A 22,414-nucleotide genomic window follows, 5' to 3' on the forward strand; every position below is an offset into this window, starting at 1 on the left:
ATTAATTCTCAAGTGCCTGTTCACCAAAAATAATGTTTATTTAGAAAATCATGTTCGAAGCGACTCTCTATAATAGGATTGATATTTATCTATCACTCTTATTATAAAATAAATAATTATGATATAGACTAAAACACTTTTTGATTTTTTTCTTTTTTGAAAATGTTTATTGAGTTTTCCAATATCTGGTTGTACAAGAAAATGGCCAAAATGCAAAAGACCCCCTAGGGATTGGGCCATTTTTAACCAGTACCTCTACGCAATTGATTTTGTATCATTGACCATTGAGGTTTAAGAATTGAGGGGTCTTGGGCCATTTTTAACCAGTACCTCTACGCTATCGATTTTGTATCATTGACCATCGAGGTTTAAGAATTGACAAAGTTTGGCAACAAACTTTGTTATAGCCTAAGACTACAACTTTACTTAATATATTTTTAATAGATATAATTTTGACAAATCTATTATTGAATTATACATTTTTTTTTATAACTTCCATGCTTGCAAAATTTTCAGAAGATAAAAAATAAATAATTATGCTATCAATCAAATGTTTAAATTTATAGTTTTTTTGTAGTTTAAAATTATGCATAAAAAATAAGTTTATAGATTGAATGCTAAATTACATTCAATTGACATGAAATTTGACATGTGTGTTAAGAACATGTAATTCAACAGTTATATTTTAAAAATATATAACCATGTTAATTTTTTTAGTGTAAGTTGTAGCCTTTGACTACAACTAAGTTTGTATTCAAATTTTGTTCTTTAAGAATTATCAAAATTGACTCCCCTTCTCAATTTCGTTAATTATAGATAAAACTAATGTGTAACTCTGTGCATATGCATAGGTATAATTAAAAAAAATCATAATTATACATTTCAAATTATACTTTTTTTTAGAAGAATTTGAAATTATACATAGTATTAGCTTACACATTTTTTAAATCATAGATTTTTAAAATATTAATGGTTTCTTATTTTATATATATAATTTAGAATTTAATTGAATTTAGATTCTTCAGTTTTTGTACTTAATAGTTCACTTGCCACAAAAATTAAAAAAATTAGATAGACACGTGACGCAAAATTGGACTCCAATTGAAATTTAATTTAAATTCTAATTTGATTTTCTCCAAGTTTTGACCATTAACACACACACACACACACACACACACACATATATATATATATATATATATGGTCACATGACGTGCACGTGACCATTTTACTATAAAAATAACACACGCACATGCTATGAAAATTTTCTGTTAATTATAGTTAAAAAAAATTGAGATTGAGAAAGTCAGTTTGAACAAAACCCTAAACCTCAGTAATAATACCATATAAAATTGATAGTACATGAGTTCAGTTTGCAATAAGCTCGAGGAAGTCTTAATTGGAAAATTGGTAGTCAGGTGCTTTCAGTTTCAGTGCAATAGAAGCATAAAAAATGGATCTAAACAAAAAGGCCACGAGAGGCCCATTTCAAATTGTTATTGGGCTGGGCTCTGGCCTCGTAAGGGAAAACGATATATATAGAAAGCCCAAAACCAAAACCGCTCTACCGAGTGAGATAGAGAGAGAGAGAGAAACCTGTCCAGATTTGAAAAATGTCAGGATTGTGAAGTTGTGAAGTTGTGAATTGCAATGGCAAGCACGACGAAACCAAGCGCTCCCACGGCTTCGTTGCCTAAATCGGAAGCGGCTTCCAAAAGCTACCATTTCGCCCAAGCTTGGGATCAGGTACTCCTTTTTTTCCTGTGTTCTTGATCTACAACACTAACAAGTGTTTTCGAAATCTGAATTCTTCTTGTTTTTGCTATAATCTAATTGGATCTAATGGTGGTTGGTACTTCAGAGTACCGTTCTAACGGAGCAGCAACAAGCGGCGATCGCAGCGCTATCTCATGTGTTCGCCGAGCGGCCTTTTCCGCCCAATCTATCTCAAGACCACCAGGATAACGCCGTCTCCGCGGTTGCGGCTTCCGCTTCGGCTAATGATAACAGCAACTCTTTCCAAGATTGTGGTTCTTCTACCACTCTACCACTCTTGCTCAATACAAACCAGGTTGAATGAAAGGAAAAAAAAAAAAAAAATCCTTTTTTGCTATTATAAGTTTTTTATTTTTTTATTTTGATTTTCTTCATTTTCCTGAATTCATTTTCTGTTGCAGTTTTACAAGTGGTTTACAGATCTTGAATCCGCCATGAAATCAGAGGTTAGTGCTTGTTAGTGATGTATGTTTGAATTGTTAAAGACTAAATTTGTAATTTTATCACTGTAGCAGAGCAAATCTTTCTAAGTTTGTCCTAAGTTCGAACATTGTCTTGAGGCTGAGTGTTGTTATTTTGGTTAAATGATTGAAATTTATCCTTTTTTTTTTTTTTTTTTTTGTTGATAATTCAATGGTTACAATAATGGGGACATGGGGGATTCAACCTACAATCAATGCCACTGAGCCACAAGGCTCTTGGCATATTTTTTTCATAATTCAATAGTGATTTCTCATTGTAACATATTTTTTGTTACATGGTATACTTGAATTGTTAGAATTAATGTTGAATTATTATATTCATCCATTCCTAATAAATTATTATTTTTTTGTTTCTGGACAATGGATAATTTATGATTAGATCGTTTTGGGTTCTAACGATGTCTCCACTCCAACTTGTTTGAGCCCACTCGTGAGGTGGAGTGTTATTTAATATTGTTAAATGATTAAATTTACCCTTATTTTTGTTGATAGTTTGATAGTTAAAACAAGGGGGAAGGGGGGATTGAACCAAGGTGCAATGCCATTGAGCTACAAGGAACTTGGAAAATTTATCATTTTTTAATAGTTTAAGATTGTGGAACAATTGGGAATTTATCAATAAATGCTAATTGGCACCTCATTCTTCTGTTTCCTTAGACAGAGGAGAAATATCAACACTATGTGAGCACGTTAACAGAGCGCATACAGACCTGTGACGGTATACTTCGTCAGGTATGTTTGATCATGTTAAATATATTCCGTTGAGGATTGATTCTGTCACAGTACCTTTACTATGACTTATATGGTGGTGTACTATTTGGATTTTTAAGACGTCCGAACTATTTTTATGTGCAGGTGGATGACACCCTGGACTATTTTAATGAACTACAGCTGCAGCATCAGGCAGTTGCTACAAAGACTAAAACTCTTCATGATGCGTGTGACCGGCTGGTGTGTTTTTTCTTGCTTTCCGATCTTCCTTGTGATGTTTTACTTGCCTAGACTCCACAATATTTGGCATATCGAAGTCCTGAAAACTTAAAATGTGGCTTCATTTTGACTTGAAGGAGCAGCGTTGTTAAAAGCGCTGAGCGCACTTAAGCGCAAAGGCCTCCTGGAGCCTAGGCGCAAAGCGCAAAGCGCAAGCGCACGCCTGATCGATGTGAAGCGCACATTTAAAAAAAAATTTAATAAATTAAAAAAAATTATTAATGATCAATACAACAATCAAGTGATCAATTAATCATATAAATTACAATAAAACATTTTATATAATTTATATGACATTTACATAATTCTATTGTGCTTTACAAAATATATGTAACCATGATATTTGATGGTCATAATTACAAAACATGGTTGAATCAAAATAGAAGTATAGAACCAAAAAGGCAAAGGCTAAAAAGTACTAGAATGTTAAGTAATGTTATCTTTGCCTAACAAAATATTTTTGCCTAACAAAATCAATGCAAATATGCAATGAAATCCTAATCTACATAATCATCATCATCCTCATCAAGCAAGGGACCATCATCATTTTCATCACAAGATTTGTAGCCCTCATCATTTTCCTCATCCTCTTCATCTCCATCATGAGGAGCATGATGTGAACTAGAACTTGAACCTGTAGCTTGTCCTAATGTTCCCATTCTTGATCTGAAGTTGAATCTTTCTTCTTCAACTCCAGAAGCTCTAGCAACATTGCCCCATGTCAAAATATCATCATTAAACACAAGATCATCTTCAGCAAATTCTTCTACTTCATCCTCTTCTACTCTTCCAATCAACCACTCATTGCTATCATCTACATCTTTCAAGGAGATTGGATCAATTGTGTCACGCAAATTATATCTTCGCTTCAAGGCTCTATTGTACTTGATATATACCAAATCATTCATCCGGGATTGTGCTAACCTATTTCTTTTCTTGCTATGCACCTACACAATCCATATAGCCATATATTAATATGCATAGATGATGATATCATGATAATTAAATCATGAAATAAATTTCACAATTAAGTCCCTAACTTTTTACTCACTCACATGTTCAAACATACTCCAATTCCGCTCGCACCCTGATGAACTACAAGTTAGGATAAGAACTTTTACAGCAAATTGCTGTAAACTTGGAGTTGAAGCTCCATAAGCAGACCACCAATCAGCTGTTAAGGAAAATAAAAAATGGTCTTAACTCTTAAGTCTTAACCCTTAACTCAAACTTTATAAGAACTAAATAATTTTTACATTTAATAAAATGGGCAAACTAATAAGTAACAACTAACAAAAGGCAAAAGCTAACAAAGCAAATACCTGGTGCCTTTTTCTTTCTTTGCCTCTTAGCCATTTCCAACCCAAAGAGACCCTCTTCTCTCTTATATGATGTCAACTCTTCAAGAATCTTATCTTGTTGATTAATGTTTGGAACCAACCTTTGTATGCATTTGTATAGGCCAGCCATCACCTCTTCATCTCGCTCAATTTCAGAGCGATTATCATAAAAAAATTCTGGATTCAAGAAATAGCCAGCCGCATGCAAAGGCCGGTGAAGTTGACAATCCCACCTTCGATCTATTATTTCAAAGATTTCTTTGTATCTTTCTTCCCTTCCATTAAAAGATTTTTCAATTGCTTCTTTAGCTCGATCCATAGCCTCATAAATGTATCCCATGGCAGGCCTTTTCTCTCCATCAACCAATCGAAGCACACGAACAATAGGACCTGACACTTTAAGGCTATAGACCACAGTGTTCCAAAATGTAGCCATTAGAATTGTTTGAGCCACCCTTTTTCCCGTTAGCTCCTTTGCCCACTTACTACGGGTCCAATCCTTTGAAGTAAACATCTTTCTCAAGCTTTCCTTTTGTTTATGTATACTTGATAATGTGAGAAAGGATGTAGCAAATCGAGTTTTAGCGGGCCTAAGCAAGTTCCTTTGCCCTGTAAACTGTCTCATCATGTTTATGAGACCAGTACGATTATATATATACCCAGTAAGCTCAATTGCCCTTTTTATTGTTCTCATGATTGTAGGAAGCTTTGCAATGTCTTCCAACATCAAATCCAAACAATGGGCAGCACATGGGGTCCAATACAAATGAGGTCTTTTTGCCTCCAATAATCGTCCTAATAATGTAAAAATATAAGTATGACAATTAGTAACAATTAAGAAAAAAATAAAAATAAAATATGAATACTATTTTCTAATTTCATGAGATTAAGATATATAGTTCTATATATAACTTCTTACCTGCCATCACATAACTTGAGTCATTATCAGTTATAACTTGTATAACTTTGTCTTCTCCAATTTTCTCCACCATGTTATCAAGTAGTTGAAACATCCTTTCTCCGGTCTTCATATATGAAGACGCATCAATAGACTCGATAAACATGCTTCCCTTAGAGCAATTTACCAAAAAATTTATCAAAGATCTATGACTTTTATCTTTCCATCCATCAGACATAATAGAACATCCAGTTCTTGCCCATTCTTCTTTATGGCTCTTCATTATATCATTGGTGTGGACCACTTCCTTTTTCAATAAAGGAACTCTCACTTCATGGTAACTTGGGGGCTTCATACCAATTCCATATCGTCCAATGGATTGAATTGCAGCATTGAAACTATCATAATTAACAGCATTGAATGGAATTGCTGCTTCATACATCCACCTTGCTATATCAACACAAGCCTTTTCTCTTAACTCTTTCTTGTAAGCATCATTAATTGTTGTTTGGACCCCCTTTCCACTCTTTCCCATTTGTGCTGATTTAGGAGAGACAAATGCATCCATAGGACCTACATGCCTTGGCTTCTTTTTACTAGTGCCACTGCCACCTACATTTTGCACTCGTTTTCCACGAGCATCAATTTCAGCAACCTCATCCTCCTCTTCATCAAAAGCCATATCATCAAATTCAGCCATCAAATTTACTTGCTCTTTTTCTGTTTTTTTTCTCAGCATATATTGATTAACTTCTTCCTTCACATGTTCAGGGCACTTTTGACAGCCAACAATAGCTCTATAACCTCCAACCAAGTGTTGCTTAAGTCTATAAGCCCCTCCTTTTGCAACTTTCCCACAGAAATTGCAAGTTAAATCATTTTTATTGTTTTGATTAGCTAGATACGCATACTTCCATGCAATATCTTTTCTTGAATTTGAATCTCCAGTAGCCATAATGCATTAATGCCCTATAACTAATTACTAACATTAGTTAATAATTTAATCACTTAATAAATTTAAGAAAAATTCAATATGAGTCTAAGTGCTATGTTGACATATATTAAAGTAAGTTACCAAACAATTAACATATAAATAATTTCATACATTCATACATTTTTTTTTTCATGAATGACCCAACTAAGAAAGAGAGGAGCTTCGGGTTTCATTAATGAGGGAAAAAAATGGAACAAGTTTAAGGAAAAAAAAAGAAGAAACAGAGAAGCTGTGTGACTGGGTCGTGGGTTTCAAAATGAGGACACAGAGAGAATGGAACAGGTTTAAGAAAAGAAAAAAAAAAACAAAAGAAGAAAGAGGAGTTGTGACTGTGTAGTGGGTTTCAGAATGAGGGGAAAAAAAAAGAGAGAAAGAGGAAGAGAAGAAGATTGAGGTCTGGGTTTCAAAAAGAGTAAAAAAAAAGAAAGGTTTAAAAAGGAAGAATATAAAAGAGAGAGAGAGAGACGTACCTTTGAATCTTTGAGCTTGATACCGAGAGAGCACTGTGATTGGGAGGGAGCAGTGGGGTTGGCAGTGGGGTTGGGAGTGTCTGATTTGTTTGTTTGTGTTTGTTTGAGCGTGGGGTTGGGAGTGTCTGAATCTGATGTGTTTGTTTGTGTGTTTGAGACTTTGATTGGTTGTGGTTAAAAGTTAAAAAATATCTGAAGAGATAGGCTTAGGTGTATGGTAGCACACCATACTATTAGTTTTTATATATTAGATCAATGGCTTATATAAAAAATATTTAGATCTAATGGCTAAGAATCAAATCAGGACTTTTTTAAAAAAAATATACGAAAAGCTCAAAAAACGCTTAATAAAAAAGCTCAAAAAAACGCTTAAAGCGCGCTTTTGAGAGGGAGCTTCGCTTTAGAGGAAAAAAGCCCTAAGGGCTCTGCGCTTTGCGCTTTGCGCTTTGCGCTTAAGCGCGCTTTAAGCGCGCTTTTAACAACACTGTGAAGGAGAGTGGGCATCAGGGTTATTTGTAGATATTTGGCTTGTTCTTAGAGTCATTAGGTGCAAAGGAAATTCATTTATGGTTTTTTCGTTGGAGCTTCAACAATATAGCATGAGCAAGTTGTTTTAGGTCTTACCTTATATATGTGGCATAGCTCTATTGTCTTATGTTGGTGTTATGGTAATTCTTGTTTTGAAATTGATGACCATGTCTCACAAACTACCTAAGGTAGTAATGTTGTTGATTTTTCCTCTCACTCTGCTGTTCTCATTTCAGGTGGTAGAGAAGCAAAGGCTGATTGAGTTTGCTGATGCACTTCGTAGTAAGCTCAACTACTTTGATGAATTGGAGAATGTAAGGTTTGAATGCTATCTTACCAAGAGTTTCAGTTTAGGGTCTGTTTGGATATAATTTATTTTTGCTGAAACTGAAAACATTGTAGCAAAATAATTTTTAAATATGTGAATAGTACCGTAGGATCCATTTTTAATATTTTTTCTGAATAAAGTGGCTGTGGGTCCCATGAATATTGCGTGAACAGTGCTGCTACAGTGTGTAAACAGTAAATTTTGTCTCTAAAAGCTGGAAACGTGTGAAAAAAAAGAAAAAAAAAAAGCAAAACGCAAACGCAGACGCAACATAATTCTATCCAAACACTCACTTACTTTAAAAATTAGATTCTGCGCATATGTCTATTTGTTTGCCCTAACTTTTTCAACCATAGCCTAGTTGTATATAGTATGCACCTCATTTTTTATTTTATTTTCACGTTTTGTGATCCAAGATCAATTGCATAAGACATGAACTTTAGAAGTTACTATTTATTTTTCAAGTTTTTTCCCACATGAGGAACTGTTTATAACATTCACGATGCTGTTTGAGTGACTGGGTTGCAGATTTCATTGTGACTTTGTGTTGGTGTTACTGTAAAATTGATCATTTAAGATAATATTGAACAGGTCCAACAATTGAGAATATTTCTGAAGTAATGGAAAATGATGGAACATTATTTTAATAAAATTGATCATTATTTTATGCTTCTTTTGTGTCTTTTGTCTGCTTTGTTTATTTATTTATTTATTTTTTTGGTGCATAAAGTGTTCCTTTTTAAATAATACTTCTTACCTATCCAAAAAAAAAAAAAAAAAAAGTAGAAACTAGAAAAGTAAATTTCTACTCATAAGATCATTCTTGTTTGTTAAACTCCTTACAAAAGCACTCTAGCTTATCCAAATTCTGCAATTTTAAATGCAAAGCGCTTCTGTTTCTGTTGGACCCTTGAGTTGTCTCCAAACAAGATTGGAATAATGTTCTGCAAGTAATGGCTAATTTAATTTTACAACTATGTGCAGATTGCTTCCAATTTTTATTCTCCAAATATGAGTGTTGGAAATGAGAATTTTCTCCCGCTGCTCAAACGGCTTGACGATTGCATTTCGTAAGTGGATAATTTCTCAAGTCGGTGATTTCTTATAATTCTGTGCATCTGGGATTACTCAGTTAAATCCATGAAAGTTTGTTGGCTATTAGCATTTGTAAGTTGTAATGAAGTGAGAACTTATCATAATTGAATCTTAGGTATGTTGAAAGCAATCCGCAGTATGCAGAATCTAGTGTTTACTTGCTCAAGTTCCGACAGCTTCAGGTACACAAGTGACTCTGATGTTAACCTTTCATTCGGTGAATGACTGGGTGAAAATTAGTAATTTTATCCTCTACTATTGAGTTAGCTTCTGCGAGTATATTTTGTTTTGAGTTTTGACTTGAAATAATCTAGAAATCTACTTGTTGACAGTCGCGAGCTCTGGGCATGATCCGTTCTCATGTACTTTCTGTGCTCAAAAGTGCTTCTTCTCAGGTGAATTGAGCGTATTCATTTGAATAGTTGTCACACGCACACACGCATATGTAGATAGATAGGCACATGGGTAGACAGCAGAGGGCTCAGACCTCAGTGATGTACTTGTTCGTTCTGTCAGGTCCAGGCAGCAATCCGATCTAGTGGGAACAGCAAAGCAGCTGTTTCTGAAGGTGTAGAGGCATCTGTTATACATGTTCGTTTCAAAGCAGCAGCGAACGAGGTAGCCATTTTGTGTTTGGTTTAAAATAAAGATGTTATATGATTACCACTATGGCAGTGACTAGAGTCAGGGCATAAAAAAATATATAAATCCTTTAAAACTCTTATTTGGATCTCTCTGACGTGAGAATGGGAAGTGTGCTGTAAATTTATTTTTTCTTGTGTAGAGGCAACTAAAGATGGTTATATTTTGCAGCTTAAGCCAGTGCTGGAGGAAATTGAAAGCAGATCATCAAGGAAAGAATATGTTCAACTTCTTGCAGAATGCCACAAATTATATTGTGAACAGCGTCTTTCCTTGGTGAGTTGATGATTAATTGTTTTGAAAATAGATTTTAGGAAAAGCTACATTTTAAACCCTATAATTTAGGGTGCAACAAGTTAAACCGTGCAGTTTCAAAAATAATAAATTAAACACTGAAAAAATATAAATTTAAAACCTATAGTTTTAAAAGTAACATATTAAACCCTCAACCTATTTTAAACCCCAAACACAAGTTGTTCCACTTAAATCTTTGATTTGTGCACTAGAGAACCGTTTAGGTTTTATTTGTTACTTATGAAATTATAGGATTTACTTTGTTACTATTTAAAACCTTGTAGTTTAATTTGTTACTTCTGCAATCGTAGGGCTTAATCTGTTACACCTTCTAAACTTTAGGATTTAAAATGTAATTATTTTCTAATTTGAATTGTTTGATTTTAAAGGGGGTTCTATAATTTCGCACGTGATGGGTTATTTCTTGGTTTCTTCCAGTCATTTGTTTTAGTTGGTCAATTGGTTTAAATCATATGTTTCATTTCTCTTATGCGATCCAGGTAAGAGGCATAGTGCATCAACGGATATCTGAATTTGCAAAGAAAGAGTCCTTGCCATCACTAACTAGATCTGGATGTGCGTATCTAATGCAGGTAGGCTTGATTTTGATAAACTGGTGAAAATAGAGGGGAGGTTGTGGGGTTCAAAATCCACTGGATGCATGTGTAACTTACCAATAAAAGAAATGGGGGTTGTTGTCTGTCCTGTGCGTCCTTGTTAATTAAAGCAAATATGAAGAATTGCATTTTCAGATGTTGTTTTATGGCCAATAGTATTCATTTTCCTGGTTTCTATCAGGCCTTTAGGTGAAGTGGTTGTATTTAAATATTAGTTGGAAGCCTTTGCATATTTTAGATGGGTGAATCCTTAGAAAGATTCTTCCACGACTGGATTTTTAGTGATGAATTTGATATTCCCATTATATTGTTATTCAATGCTTCTTTAGTGAACTCCAGTAATGCTAAACCTAAGCGGTATATGGTTCTGGTGACTTTGGGCCATGCTATATTGAATGACGGTTTTCATATGACATTCTTGTATGTATGTATGTATCTAGAAAGAGTCGAAACTCAGATTCATGCATAATTATATAGTGGCAAGAGGTACTACGTTCAATTAGGTTGGATGAATCTCATATCCTCATGTTTTCTCACTAGAATTCCTAACATGTGAGCTTCCATCAAAGGGTGTGCAGCAAGTTTTTTATTGAGAAACAATTAGTTTGGAGCTCTGTGCTACAATTGGATATTTTCTGTTTGAGTTCAATCATTATAAATGTTCTGGCAGATCCTTTTTTTTTTTTTTTTTTTCCTGGTGACAGTTTGATTGATACTGATATAAAATTGCAGGTCTGTCAGCTTGAGCACCAACTCTTTGATCATTTTTTCCCATCTTCTTCGGAGGATGTCTCAAGTTTGGCTCCATTGATAGATCCATTGTGAGTTTTCAGCTTGTAGAGTCATTTTTCTTTCTTACTTCTTCTTCTACTTTTTATTTTTCTATTTTCTTTTACTTTCCTATCGTTTTCTTATTAATTATTTTGAGGTTAACATGTAGTGGCTTACGTTTAGTGTTTTTACCTATGCTAAATTGTTTTGCAATGATGGATAGTTGTTTCCCGCAGTTCCACATAAACATAAAAATTTCCTTAACCTTTCTTATGTCGAAGATGGAAAAACTCTGATATGACAGAAACCACTATTGAAAGATGTATTCACTCTAAATGTTTGTATAATTTAATGTAGTTTATTTTAATCGGTAAAATTTTCAGCCCTTGGAGTTCAGTACATCACAAGGGAGATTCCATCAAGTATCTTAGATATTTTTAATTTGGGTTTTCATGGAAACTAGGAAAATGATTCCCCTGCCCCCCCCCCCCCCCCCCCCTCCCTCTTCCCCCACCCCTTTGGCCAAAGAAACTTGCTTAGATGTGTTTAAGGGAAATCATCTAACAAGTTGTTAATTTTGGAATTTGAGTTGTCTTTTCATGTTCAAGGTGATCACTTCTTTTTATTTGTAAGTTCTTTCTTTCTAATATTTTCCCCATAGAAATTGAGGTCTTAGGGTAGATAAGGTTTTGAAAGTTGTTTGGCACATAAGATATCTCTTTGTTTTTCCCTTAGAGTTTCTGTTAATCATTTCTGTGAGCTCCTTTTTTGATGTTGAAATTATTGAAGGTTTGGTTTGTTTACTCATCATTATTTTATATCTATTTCTTATGACAACAATAACTTATCCTGCAGGTCTACATATTTGTATGATACACTACGGCCAAAACTTATTCATGAAACAAATATTGATTTTCTGTGTGAACTTGTTGATATCCTCAAAGTTGAAGTCTTGGGAGAACAGGTAAATAGACGGGGTGAATCATTAGCTGGGCTACGTCCTACATTACAAAGAATTCTAGCTGATGTTCATGAGAGGTTGACTTTTCGTGCACGAACACATATTCGTGATGAGGTAATCTTTATTCTTGAAAAGTTGTTCCTATTGATTCTTTAATCTATGTATTTGCAAAGTTTTTTATAAGATATACATTGTTGACTGGGCTTTGAAAGCTTGTTCACCTGATTTCTAAACACAAAAAATTTTCACTTGTTAGCAAAGACAGAATTGATTCTCTTTTTTAATGATGTTCTACATTAAATGTCACTTGTTAGTCGGGCCCTACAAAAGTGGGAGTTTTGTGCATTGGGTATTGCTTTTTTAATGAGATTACCAAGAACCTTCGATGCCATTTTTGAGGTGTTGAAGATTTTCAGTGATGGCGGGCATATAAATGGATTAGGAAATTTGGATTCTTTCCTATATGATCATTTACACAGTGATTAATATGATTAATTGATCACTGTTGATCTTTTGGATATATTTTAGGAAAATAGACTTTCCTCTGTTTTCTTTTCTTTCCTGAGAAATTACTTACTCTGGATTGAGTGATTTATTACAAGTAGCATCTGAATGCTATGCAACTATGTAAAAATAAATTTGAGGAATTATATGCTTGGGGAACAGTAAATGTACTTGTGGAAGGATTGGAATACCAGTATAACCCTTCTGGAGTTGCCTGCTTCTGTGTCACTTGATGTTTGTGACTTGACTTCCAATTGCAGAAAGAACCTTCACATTTAACAGCCTTTCTTTGAGATAACTATACTAAGATCAATTTCATAGATTTCTTTTCCTCTCTTTGCTATTTCTTAATTTTCTAGGGAAGCTACTATTTTGTTCAAGTAGATTGATTTTGTTTGGAATTTTATGCCTGCTTCTTATGTAGATAGCGAATTATTTGCCTTCTGATGAAGACTTGGATTACCCTGCAAAGCTGGAACAATCTATGGAGAATAACTCAGAAACTATTTCTGTAATGTGCCATACCCTGCCTCTTTTTTTTTATTCATATATATATATATATATATATATATATATATTTTAGAGCTTAAATAAAATTTGTGTCTAATAATTAAGTTGCTTCATAAGGATGTGTTCATGCATATTCTGCTGTCCTGCATATTACACTATGAGATAACTATAGTTATGTTAAATTGTCCAACTTGTAGGAGTATTAGACACATAGTTGTTACAGTAGTTGCATCTTCTCTCTTTTTTGTGGTGGTCTAAGTGGAAAGATGTCAATTAGGGAAGTAATAAAAGAGATGTGTCAATTAGGGAAGTAATAGAGAGTATGACTTCAGATAGAATAGAATGGAGGAAAATAATACATGTGGCTGATCCTAACTAATCTGTCAAGGATTTGTAGCTGACCCCAAAAAGTTTGGACTAAGGCTCTTTTGTTGTTGTTGTCTGAGGGGAACCATGTATTACTTCTACTCTTGTGGTGGTTGATAGCATGTACCATTTATTCACTTTTTGACTCCCTGATATAAAGTTTAAATTTATCTTGAATAATGTTCGTACGTATATACACCTGCTTGTTTATCAAATTGTAGGCTGAGGAAAACCCAGATGTATTCAAAACATGGTATCCACCGCTGGAGAAAACCCTATCATGTCTTTCAAAGTTGTATCGTTGCTTAGAACAAGCAGTTTTCACTGGTTTGGCGCAGGTATTTAAATTTTTGGATTATCAATTTTTCTATACTTCTCATCTTTTAAATTGGCTTTCATGATTATTTTGTTGAAAATTGGGTTGTTTGATACCTTTATCAGGAAGCAGTAGAAGTTTGCTCCATGTCTATCCAAGTAAGTATGCTAGAGAAAGAACACTCTATACAGTGGAATGCAACACTGAGAAGTCATTGTGCATTAGTACTATGTTACATACAATCTTATGATATCAGTGGAAAATTTGGTTGTTTCTACAGAGAAGAGGGGATTTGATTATGGCCTCCATATGTTGAACTGCTTTTTATGATTCCTATATAAGCATGTCAACAAACAACCATATTTTATGTGTAGCAGTGTGCTATGCCTTTTTTTTATAAAAAAATTGGTGTTCTGTTACAGAAAGCAAGCAAACTCATTGTGAAGAGATCATCACCAATGGACGGGCAGCTCTTCCTCATAAAACATCTCCTTATTTTAAGGGAGCAGGTGATCTCTCCTCTCTCTCTATTTTTCCTGGTGGTTATTCTATTATTGAAGTGATTACTAATAAATTTTGCTGGCCATAACTAATCATGTTGTTGTTTACTAATAAATTCTGGTCTTCCAGATTGCACCTTTTGATATTGAATTCTCAGTTACTCACAAGGAACTTGATTTCTCACATTTGCTGGTAAGTATATCTGAGGCTAAAGCTCTCGTTTCTGCATATAAATCACATGTTCTAGCACTTCTCTAGCTGTGTATGGTTTTTTCTTTTTCCTGTTTTTCCATTTTTCATTTTTGAATAAATAAATGCTTTGTGCATTATATCTTAGGAAAGTAGGTACACTTCATTTGGAGTGTCATACCTGAGACACTTCTATACTTGTGTCCCAACTGTGTCCTTTAAAAAAATAAAATTGTGGGACACGGCTGGGACACTAATCTTTTATTTATTTTTAGTTTTAATCCTGAACACTTATTTAGTTCTTTTATTTACTCTTTTGGATCTTATTCTTGGTTTGTATTCTAATTTCTAAGCATAATTTATTAGTCATGAATTCACTTTATTATCCGTTATTACTCTTAAATTGATATATGTTTAATATTATATGGAAAAAAAAAATGCTTAACAATATTTAAAAATAAAAATAAAAATATTTAATAACTAATTAATATGCGTATCCCCACCGTTTCATGTCCTAATTTTTCAAAAATTGTCTTGTCGTTCCCCTACCCATGTCCATGTCCATGTCCGTGCTTCCTAGATTATAACTTAACTTTTAGATCTTTGATTCTTGTCCATTGTATGTATTAGAGTTATTTGTTGGGGTAGATTAAATTCAAGGCTTTTGGTTCTATAGGAGCTGAAATTTAAATCTGGTGTGGACTTTGTTTTGTTTATTTTCTACAAGTTTATAGTATTTCAAACTTAACTCAGGGGCTGTAGTGCGGTGCTTCATTCTATTCTGATGGTTTTCAAATAAATTTTTATGGATTAAAAATGAAAATGATGGTTGAGTTGTTGGCTGTATAGTTTGTTCTTCAGTCTTCAATTGGATGTTTTTGCCAGCAAATGGGTTGGATTGTGGTTTATTACCAGAAAATTTAGAACGTGACACTGGATTATTACACTATGTAGAAATAAACTTTTTCATTACTAGAAGTATGATTTACAAGTAGTTTACCTGCATCATCAGAAAAAAAATAGAAACTGTTAAATGATTATCACCTATGTAGCACCGATGCAGATACAATATGTAGTATGACATGATACGTAGTACAGTGACACGGCATTTCTTGAAAAACTAGGATACAATACGTCGAGAATATGACAATTAATTAATTAATTTTTATTTTTAGGTATATATATTTTATATTTGAAATCATTTATGTTTATTTTGGATTTAAAAAGTATGTAACAACTAGCAACAATGAAATGTTTGGAAATATATCTAAAATCAATTTAAAAACAATAAAATATTGTTTAAAGTACGAACAAAAGAGTTCAAATAAACTAGACTCCCATAAAAAGAGTTCAAATAAACAACATTCAACATCAAAATAAAATAACTGAATTAAAAAAAAAAGAAGATTTTTTTTCTTCTTGAGTGCATACTTGACACGGTTGTGTCCATGTCGGATACGTGTTGTGTCCGACACCAGTATGTTAGCAATTTTGCTGTGTCCATGCTTCCCCCATCATCACTCAAAGCATTGTAGGATTATTTTCTGAAATGTGTGCATTAATATATATATATATAATATATATATATTAATTTTAGAGTTCTGCTAATATTTCTTACACCGTTTAGGTTTATTATTTGAGCATGTTTTTTGTAATTAGAAAATCTCTGTTATCTTCCACTTTAATGTAATTCTTTTTTTTGCTTTAATTCCACTGCCAGGAGCATTTAAGACGTATTCTTAGAGGTCAAGCCTCGCTATTTGACTGGTCAAGATCAACTTCATTGGCAAGGACCTTATCTCCTAGAGTTTTGGAAAGTCAAATAGATGCCAAGAAGGTTTGTGACTTTTCCCTACAACACAATCTTTAAATGAGCTCAGTCCAGAGAATAGATGTTTAGCTGAGGAAAAGGTGATTTAAATATTAAACTAATAAATGAATAAGTGCACTTAATAGTGAGGTCATATATAACTCATGTTCTAGTGATGTCATTCTGGAAATTAAGTTGTATAAAAAAATTTTATTGATATATTTTGCCATGCCTTTTAGCTTTTAATATGCTATTAGAAATTTGATGGTGATACTGCTTGTGCTTTCTACAAAAGCTTTAGTTACTGAAAGCTCTTGTATTTATTGGTGACTATTTCTTATTTGCTGCAGATATTGACTGTGCAATCACCAAGTCACTTATGAAAATATCAATGAACCCAAATTTTAATTTTACATAGGCCAAGTTTATTGCTTCATTCCTTCTCCCAATTATGATCTCTGATGCTCCAACTAATGTTTTTGGAGAATAACTTCACTTTTGGTAGTTGGTTGACCATTCTTTTCAAGTTCTGTTGATACTATGATATTTTTCGGAACTTTTTCTGTGTATTTCTATTACCCTTACTTTGAATAACGCTGTAATATGTGGTAGCATTCATTCACTTGCAGGAGCTTGAAAAAAGCCTAAAAGCCACCTGTGAGGAGTTTATTATGTCAGTCACTAAGCTAGTTGTGGATCCTATGCTTTCGTTTGTTACCAAGGTTTGTCTTTTGCCTCATTAATTATGATGTTAGACTTAATAAAGAATATAATGAAGAAAATGTAGCCACTTAGCAAATTGAGAGACCAGACCCTGGATCTAATTATGAAGGAAGTTAACAAATCAAAGTTACAAGTGAGATAGGAGAAGGTTCATCTCATGTGAAAAAAAATTTGTACAATCTTGGAGAACAGAGCACCTTGCTTCTCTTGAATCTTGTATCTTAATGTGATGCAAGAAGCAGAGTAAATTCTATTTTAATTTAGCTTGATTTAATTTTAGAAGTCATTGTATTTTTATTGGTCAATTTGATTTGATTTTAAGCCTTATTTTTTAATTAGGTTATTAGTATTACATTTAAATTTCCTGGATTCAAGGGTATTTTTGTAATTCAATAATTGAGATTTCCAAAAAATAGAATTAGGCTTTAGTCCAGATAGTCTATATAAGCATGCTATTGTACTCATATGGACACAAATTTATGATGAATAAAATTTCAGTTGGAACTTTTCCAACTTTTTTTAATGGTTTGCTGCTAACTCCAAGCAACCTTAGGTGTTGATTCCTTAGTTATTTTTATTTTTCTGTTCTTCAATTTCGTTGTTGCATCCATTTTGGTTTTGTTCTTCGTTAATTTAGGTATCAGAGCTTCTTGTTCTTAATCAGTTTTTCTATCAGCATTTGCTTCTTGTTCTAAATCAGTTTTGTTATCAGAACAAATGCTCTGGCTCAATTTTCAAACAAAACCACCACAAATTACCACCCTCTATAGTAATCAATTCCAACTCCAACTGCATCACAGTCAAACCTGAAAAACCAAAACCCACCTAACCTGGCAACCACTAGCTACCAAAAAATAAAATAAGAAAAAAGAAAACCAATTTATTGAATCCGAAACACTGACATAATTCCAGCTGCCACCAAGTTGACCACAATGTACAACCATGATTCCGCCCATTAGATGCATGAACCTCAATCAATTGAAATCGCAATCTAAGAGCTTCATCAAGGCTGGTGTCAAACAAGGAGATGACATCCTTGACCAAGTGTTGTCATTGATAACCAATTGACCAACAACTCTTGATTTGTCATTGCCAAAATCAAGGTGTGCCCATTCCAATCGCCAACAAAACTGAGCAGTTCGACTGTTTCTTGGTCAAGATCTGTCGCAAGGACATCCACAAATGTCGTCAGATTGCTCCTAATCACTATCTTGACCATCTCTTCAAATTGACAAGTGATGCCATTTTCATCATGTTTTGGAAGCTAGTCGTTGGTTTTTTAGTCTCTGGACCTTGTTTGGGACAGTATTAAGCCCATACATCTAGGCTCATGACATAAGTATTAGCCATGGTAAGCCCATCAGCCCACATGTTGAAGACTAGTTTATTTCATTAGTTCCAAATCAACTATAAGTCCACAAAATTTTAAAGCTCCTTAAAGATGCTGCGTGCCCAGAACAGAGCAAGGTCATCAACAGATGAAGTCAGCATGCACAAGTTCTTGTTACAATTATTTGTTGAAACTTTCTTCTATTGAACCATGATAATATTAGAGGCACCGACTTTATTATGGTTGTCAAGACTCATAGATTTTGAACAATTGGTTATATGACATGGACCAATTATCTAAACAAGTAGGTTTTTCAGATGATAAGAAAGTAAGGTTGGCCAAGATGAAACTCATTTTTAGAGCTATGGATTACTGGAGTGATATTGAGAATCTTCATCTTAGATTTTACAAGCGTGCCGTAACTGATTGGGATGAAAGGAAAAATATCTATTTTAATTCAATTGAAAGAAATATCTACTCCAATCACATCAGATGGTTTTTTAGATCAAAGAAATAGTTGGGGCAAGGGAGCAAACAGTCAGTAACACAATTTATAGAAAACAATATGAGTGTTCATGCAATACCTAATCCTAAGCCACTCTAGCAAAGCTTGCCATGGAACAAACCTTAGCAAATCTTGCAAAAGCCTTTCAAGACTTTTTCTTTTTTATAGAACCTTCTTCTTTGAAAGGTTCGAGATAATTAATAATGGACTTGGGTCATTGGAGGCGTCAAGGATGATATAGGTAGCAATGAACTTAAAACTTCGTTCAATGACAATGCTGGTATTGAAACCGTGGTGATGAGGAAACATCAAGTACCACTGGAACCTAGTGTTGAAAGCGAAGAACAAGTACCAAAAAATTTTGTCTCAATGTTCATGCGACAAAAAAGAAAATACCGTAGAGCCTAAACAAGTTGAAATATTTGAACCATTTGTAGTAAACTTAATTCAGCCTCTAGAAGAGTCAGAAATGTTACTTACCACTAGAAATTTCTCATTTCTTGATGAGGAGAGAGTTAAACTAGAGAGCAACAAATTGGTGGGTACACATTGTTGTGAAAAGTGAGTTTGATTCATCTACTACTGATCATCCCTCTATGGTGCATGAAGTGAAAAAGCTTGATGGCGTGGAAAAGTTTGATTTAAATCTCTCTGAGGATTGGGGTAAGGCTGTTACATCTGCAACACTGATTTTATTATTTTAAATAAATTTAATGATATGGTAGAACACAAGCCTTCTTTATTCTTGGTGTTGCCAAAGGTGATTCAAGAGTTGGTGCAAGCGTCACATGCCTAAATTCTTATGATGCAAAGGCACAAAGAAAATTCTATTTAATTTAGAAGTCAATTGGATTTTATTTGAGGTCTTACTATTATTTTTTGCCCAAAATTTGAGTTCTTATTAGTTAACTAAGTTGTTAGTAATTTATTTAATTTCCTAAAGCCAAGGATATTCTTGTGATTCACTAATTGGGATTTCTTAAGTCAATTAAAATTTTGGTTTAGTCCTAGTAGTCTATATAAGCATGCTATTGTATTCCTATGGAGACAAGTTTATGATGAATAGAATTTCAGTTGGAACTTTTTCTATTGTCTTAGTGCTGAATCTAGCCAACCCTAGGTGTTGATTCCTAGGTTTTTTTATTTTTTATTTTTATCTAGCTTGGTTCCACGTCCTAGGTTATTTTTGTTTCTTTGTTCAATTTTGTTGTTGCATCTGTTTTGGTTTTGATCTGCATTAATTTTGGTATCTGATTTCTCTCATTTAAATTTTCTTGTATTTATATATCAAATTTCAGTTTTCATGGAGTTTCGTTCAGAGGCAATTATTTGTCTTTTTAGTCTAAATAGTTTCCAATTTGTTTTTGTAGGTGACAGCTGTGAAATTTTCTCTATCCTCAGGCAGTCAGAATCAAAAGCAAGAGTCCGTTTTGGCCAAACCACTTAAGGATCAAGCTTTTGCTAGTCCTGATAAAGTGGCAGAAATTGTTCAGAAGGTATGTCATGTACCTTACTTTGATTTATGACAGCTTGATTAGAAGTGGTCTGAAGAAATTACATATATGAGGAACCTTCCTTAAAATATTCCTCATTTTTGGTGTTTAAACGGGAAACCATCGCAAGATGATAAATGATCAATTCTTTTCAACCTGCCAACAAAAAAACGCTTTTCAACCATGTACTGATGCAAGTGATAGATCTTGTATTAAATGATTGATTTAACATGTTAATTTTGAGGATCATATTATTTGGTATACAAATTTTCATTGTTTACGTTTAAATTTTTAAGGCTCACATGTATTGAGTTTGTATTTCTGGAACAGGTGAGTGCTGCTATTCAGCAAGAGTTACCAACAGTAATAGAAAAGATGAAGCTTTATCTGCAGAATCCATCAACCCGAACAATTCTTTTCAAACCAATAAAGTAAGTTATGGTGCAGAATTTGCAATTTTAATGTTCATGTTTTAATGTGAATGGTTAACCTGGTTCAATTTTGGTCTTATTTTAGCTGATTTTTTTGAAGCTAATGTTGAGTTCATTGGCAAAAATTGTTGTTTCAAGTTTCATGCATTCAGGAAAAAATTACAGAAGTCTTTCTGTTTGAAGCCTACCTGGTTTAGGAGTCTCTTAAGTATTCTCAAATGATTAGAATTCTAGTCTTTGCAATTTCATTCTTTTAGTACATACTGGCCTAGTAAAATACGCAACATAAGTGGCTTTTTTTAACTACGTATTAATCCATGGAATAATTAGGATCATCCGAACTAATGTCTCTGAGCCTGGTAGTTGTTACTTATACTCTTCACCCTTATTGCTGATAATTCAACCAAATAATTTATTCTGGTCTAGTGCACTCTTAATTATCCTTTTTTTGGCTTTTTCTTTTTGTTTTTGGGTAATGCAGGACAAACATTGTGGAAGCCCATGTACAAGTACAATCCCTGTTAAAAGCAGAATACTCCCCGGAAGAAATTCAAAGCATCATCAATATGGTGTCCATGCAGGATCTGCAAGCACAACTTGATAATCTCCTGTAAGGTGTTCGTGAAGTCCATTGAACTAGTTAATGCCAACTCTTTCCATCAATAAGGTGAGCTTTACCCTAAAGAGCAGTTTTAGGTCTGCCACTATAGTTTCTTGAGGTTTCTGGTCGATTTATAGTGAATTATGAAATATAGATGTATCAGGAGGTGTAGCTTTATTTTATAGAATCCATATCAATTTATATATTTTGGTTGGGGGTTGGAGATTCTATGTTTAAAATCTTCATTAGTTATTCTTTCATATATTCATGTTGCTTTTGATAATGCTTGAATGATGATTTTGTCAATAAGGAGATGATGCTTGATTAATTTTGTTGCTTCGAGTTTGTGTACATAACATTAAACGTATGCAATTTGACGGTATAATAACTTTTTACATCTGAATTTGACAACTGAAGTGTGCAGAAGGGTCAGCTAATATATTTTGCCTGACAACTAGAATAGAACAACTCGTCACCGTATATAAAGATCTCATTATGATAAGATTTGACTGTCTTCGGAACCACAATAAAATTTTGTAGAAAAAGGGGGAAAAAAAAAGGAATCTTCTTTTAAACAGGCATAGGATTACGTCGTCTTGGAGCCATTCTACCAATCAGCTTGTGCACACACATCAATAAGCTCTATAGGATAAGCAGTTCAATTTCTAATTAGTAATTAGAACAAGAATGATGTTAGGAATGCTAGAAATTTTATTATATAGAGTTTATAAATTTATGTTTTACCAATCACAAAAACAATTCAAACATTCATTTATTAGGTATTTTAAGGCCCAGTAATTGTATTCATTGTTACATCAATTTTGAGGTTTTATATAAAAGTTGCAGTTGCTTTGGCACTATCCTTAAAAAAAGAAAAGAGAAAGAAAAAAAAGTGTGTCCACTTAGTACAAGTGTACAACCACATCATGTAAAACATATTTTTGTTGTA

General features: G+C 33.5%; 2 protein-coding genes across 3 annotated transcripts; one reads left to right on the top strand and one right to left on the bottom strand.

Annotated features, from left to right (window-relative positions):
* Positions 1 to 1,559: 1,559 nt before the first annotated feature.
* On the top strand, positions 1,560 to 21,804 carry LOC115977362 (conserved oligomeric Golgi complex subunit 3-like). 2 transcript variants are annotated; one of them, XM_031099186.1, is made up of 24 exons: positions 1,560 to 1,746; positions 1,862 to 2,071; positions 2,178 to 2,222; positions 2,916 to 2,990; positions 3,114 to 3,209; positions 7,715 to 7,792; positions 8,791 to 8,876; positions 9,017 to 9,083; positions 9,234 to 9,296; positions 9,418 to 9,519; positions 9,715 to 9,819; positions 10,338 to 10,430; positions 11,187 to 11,275; positions 12,081 to 12,300; positions 13,115 to 13,201; positions 13,788 to 13,904; positions 14,008 to 14,040; positions 14,305 to 14,391; positions 14,513 to 14,575; positions 16,293 to 16,409; positions 17,012 to 17,104; positions 20,311 to 20,436; positions 20,764 to 20,864; positions 21,346 to 21,804. In XM_031099186.1, exons 1-24 carry the CDS (start codon positions 1,651 to 1,653, stop codon positions 21,476 to 21,478), a joined length of 2,382 nt encoding a protein of 793 aa, XP_030955046.1. In that variant the 5' UTR covers positions 1,560 to 1,650; the 3' UTR covers positions 21,479 to 21,804. The 2 variants fall into 2 exon arrangements, with proteins under 2 accessions (XP_030955046.1, XP_030955047.1); XM_031099187.1 differs by lacking the exons at positions 17,012 to 17,104; positions 20,311 to 20,436; positions 20,764 to 20,864; positions 21,346 to 21,804 and adding an exon at positions 16,733 to 16,948 and having other exon boundaries at positions 1,568 to 1,746.
* Positions 3,723 to 5,337, bottom strand: LOC115977364. Its single transcript, XM_031099188.1, has 3 exons — positions 4,571 to 5,337; positions 4,304 to 4,422; positions 3,723 to 4,195 (listed from the first exon to the last, which is right to left on the bottom strand). The coding sequence occupies exons 1-3, from the start codon at positions 5,313 to 5,315 to the stop codon at positions 3,746 to 3,748; spliced, it is 1,314 nt and encodes a 437-aa protein (XP_030955048.1). The 5' UTR covers positions 5,316 to 5,337; the 3' UTR covers positions 3,723 to 3,745.
* Positions 21,805 to 22,414: the final 610 nt, after the last annotated feature.

The sequence above is a fragment of the Quercus lobata genome, chromosome 2 (genome assembly GCF_001633185.2).
Source record: "Quercus lobata isolate SW786 chromosome 2, ValleyOak3.0 Primary Assembly, whole genome shotgun sequence".
NCBI lineage: Eukaryota > Viridiplantae > Streptophyta > Magnoliopsida > Fagales > Fagaceae > Quercus > Quercus lobata.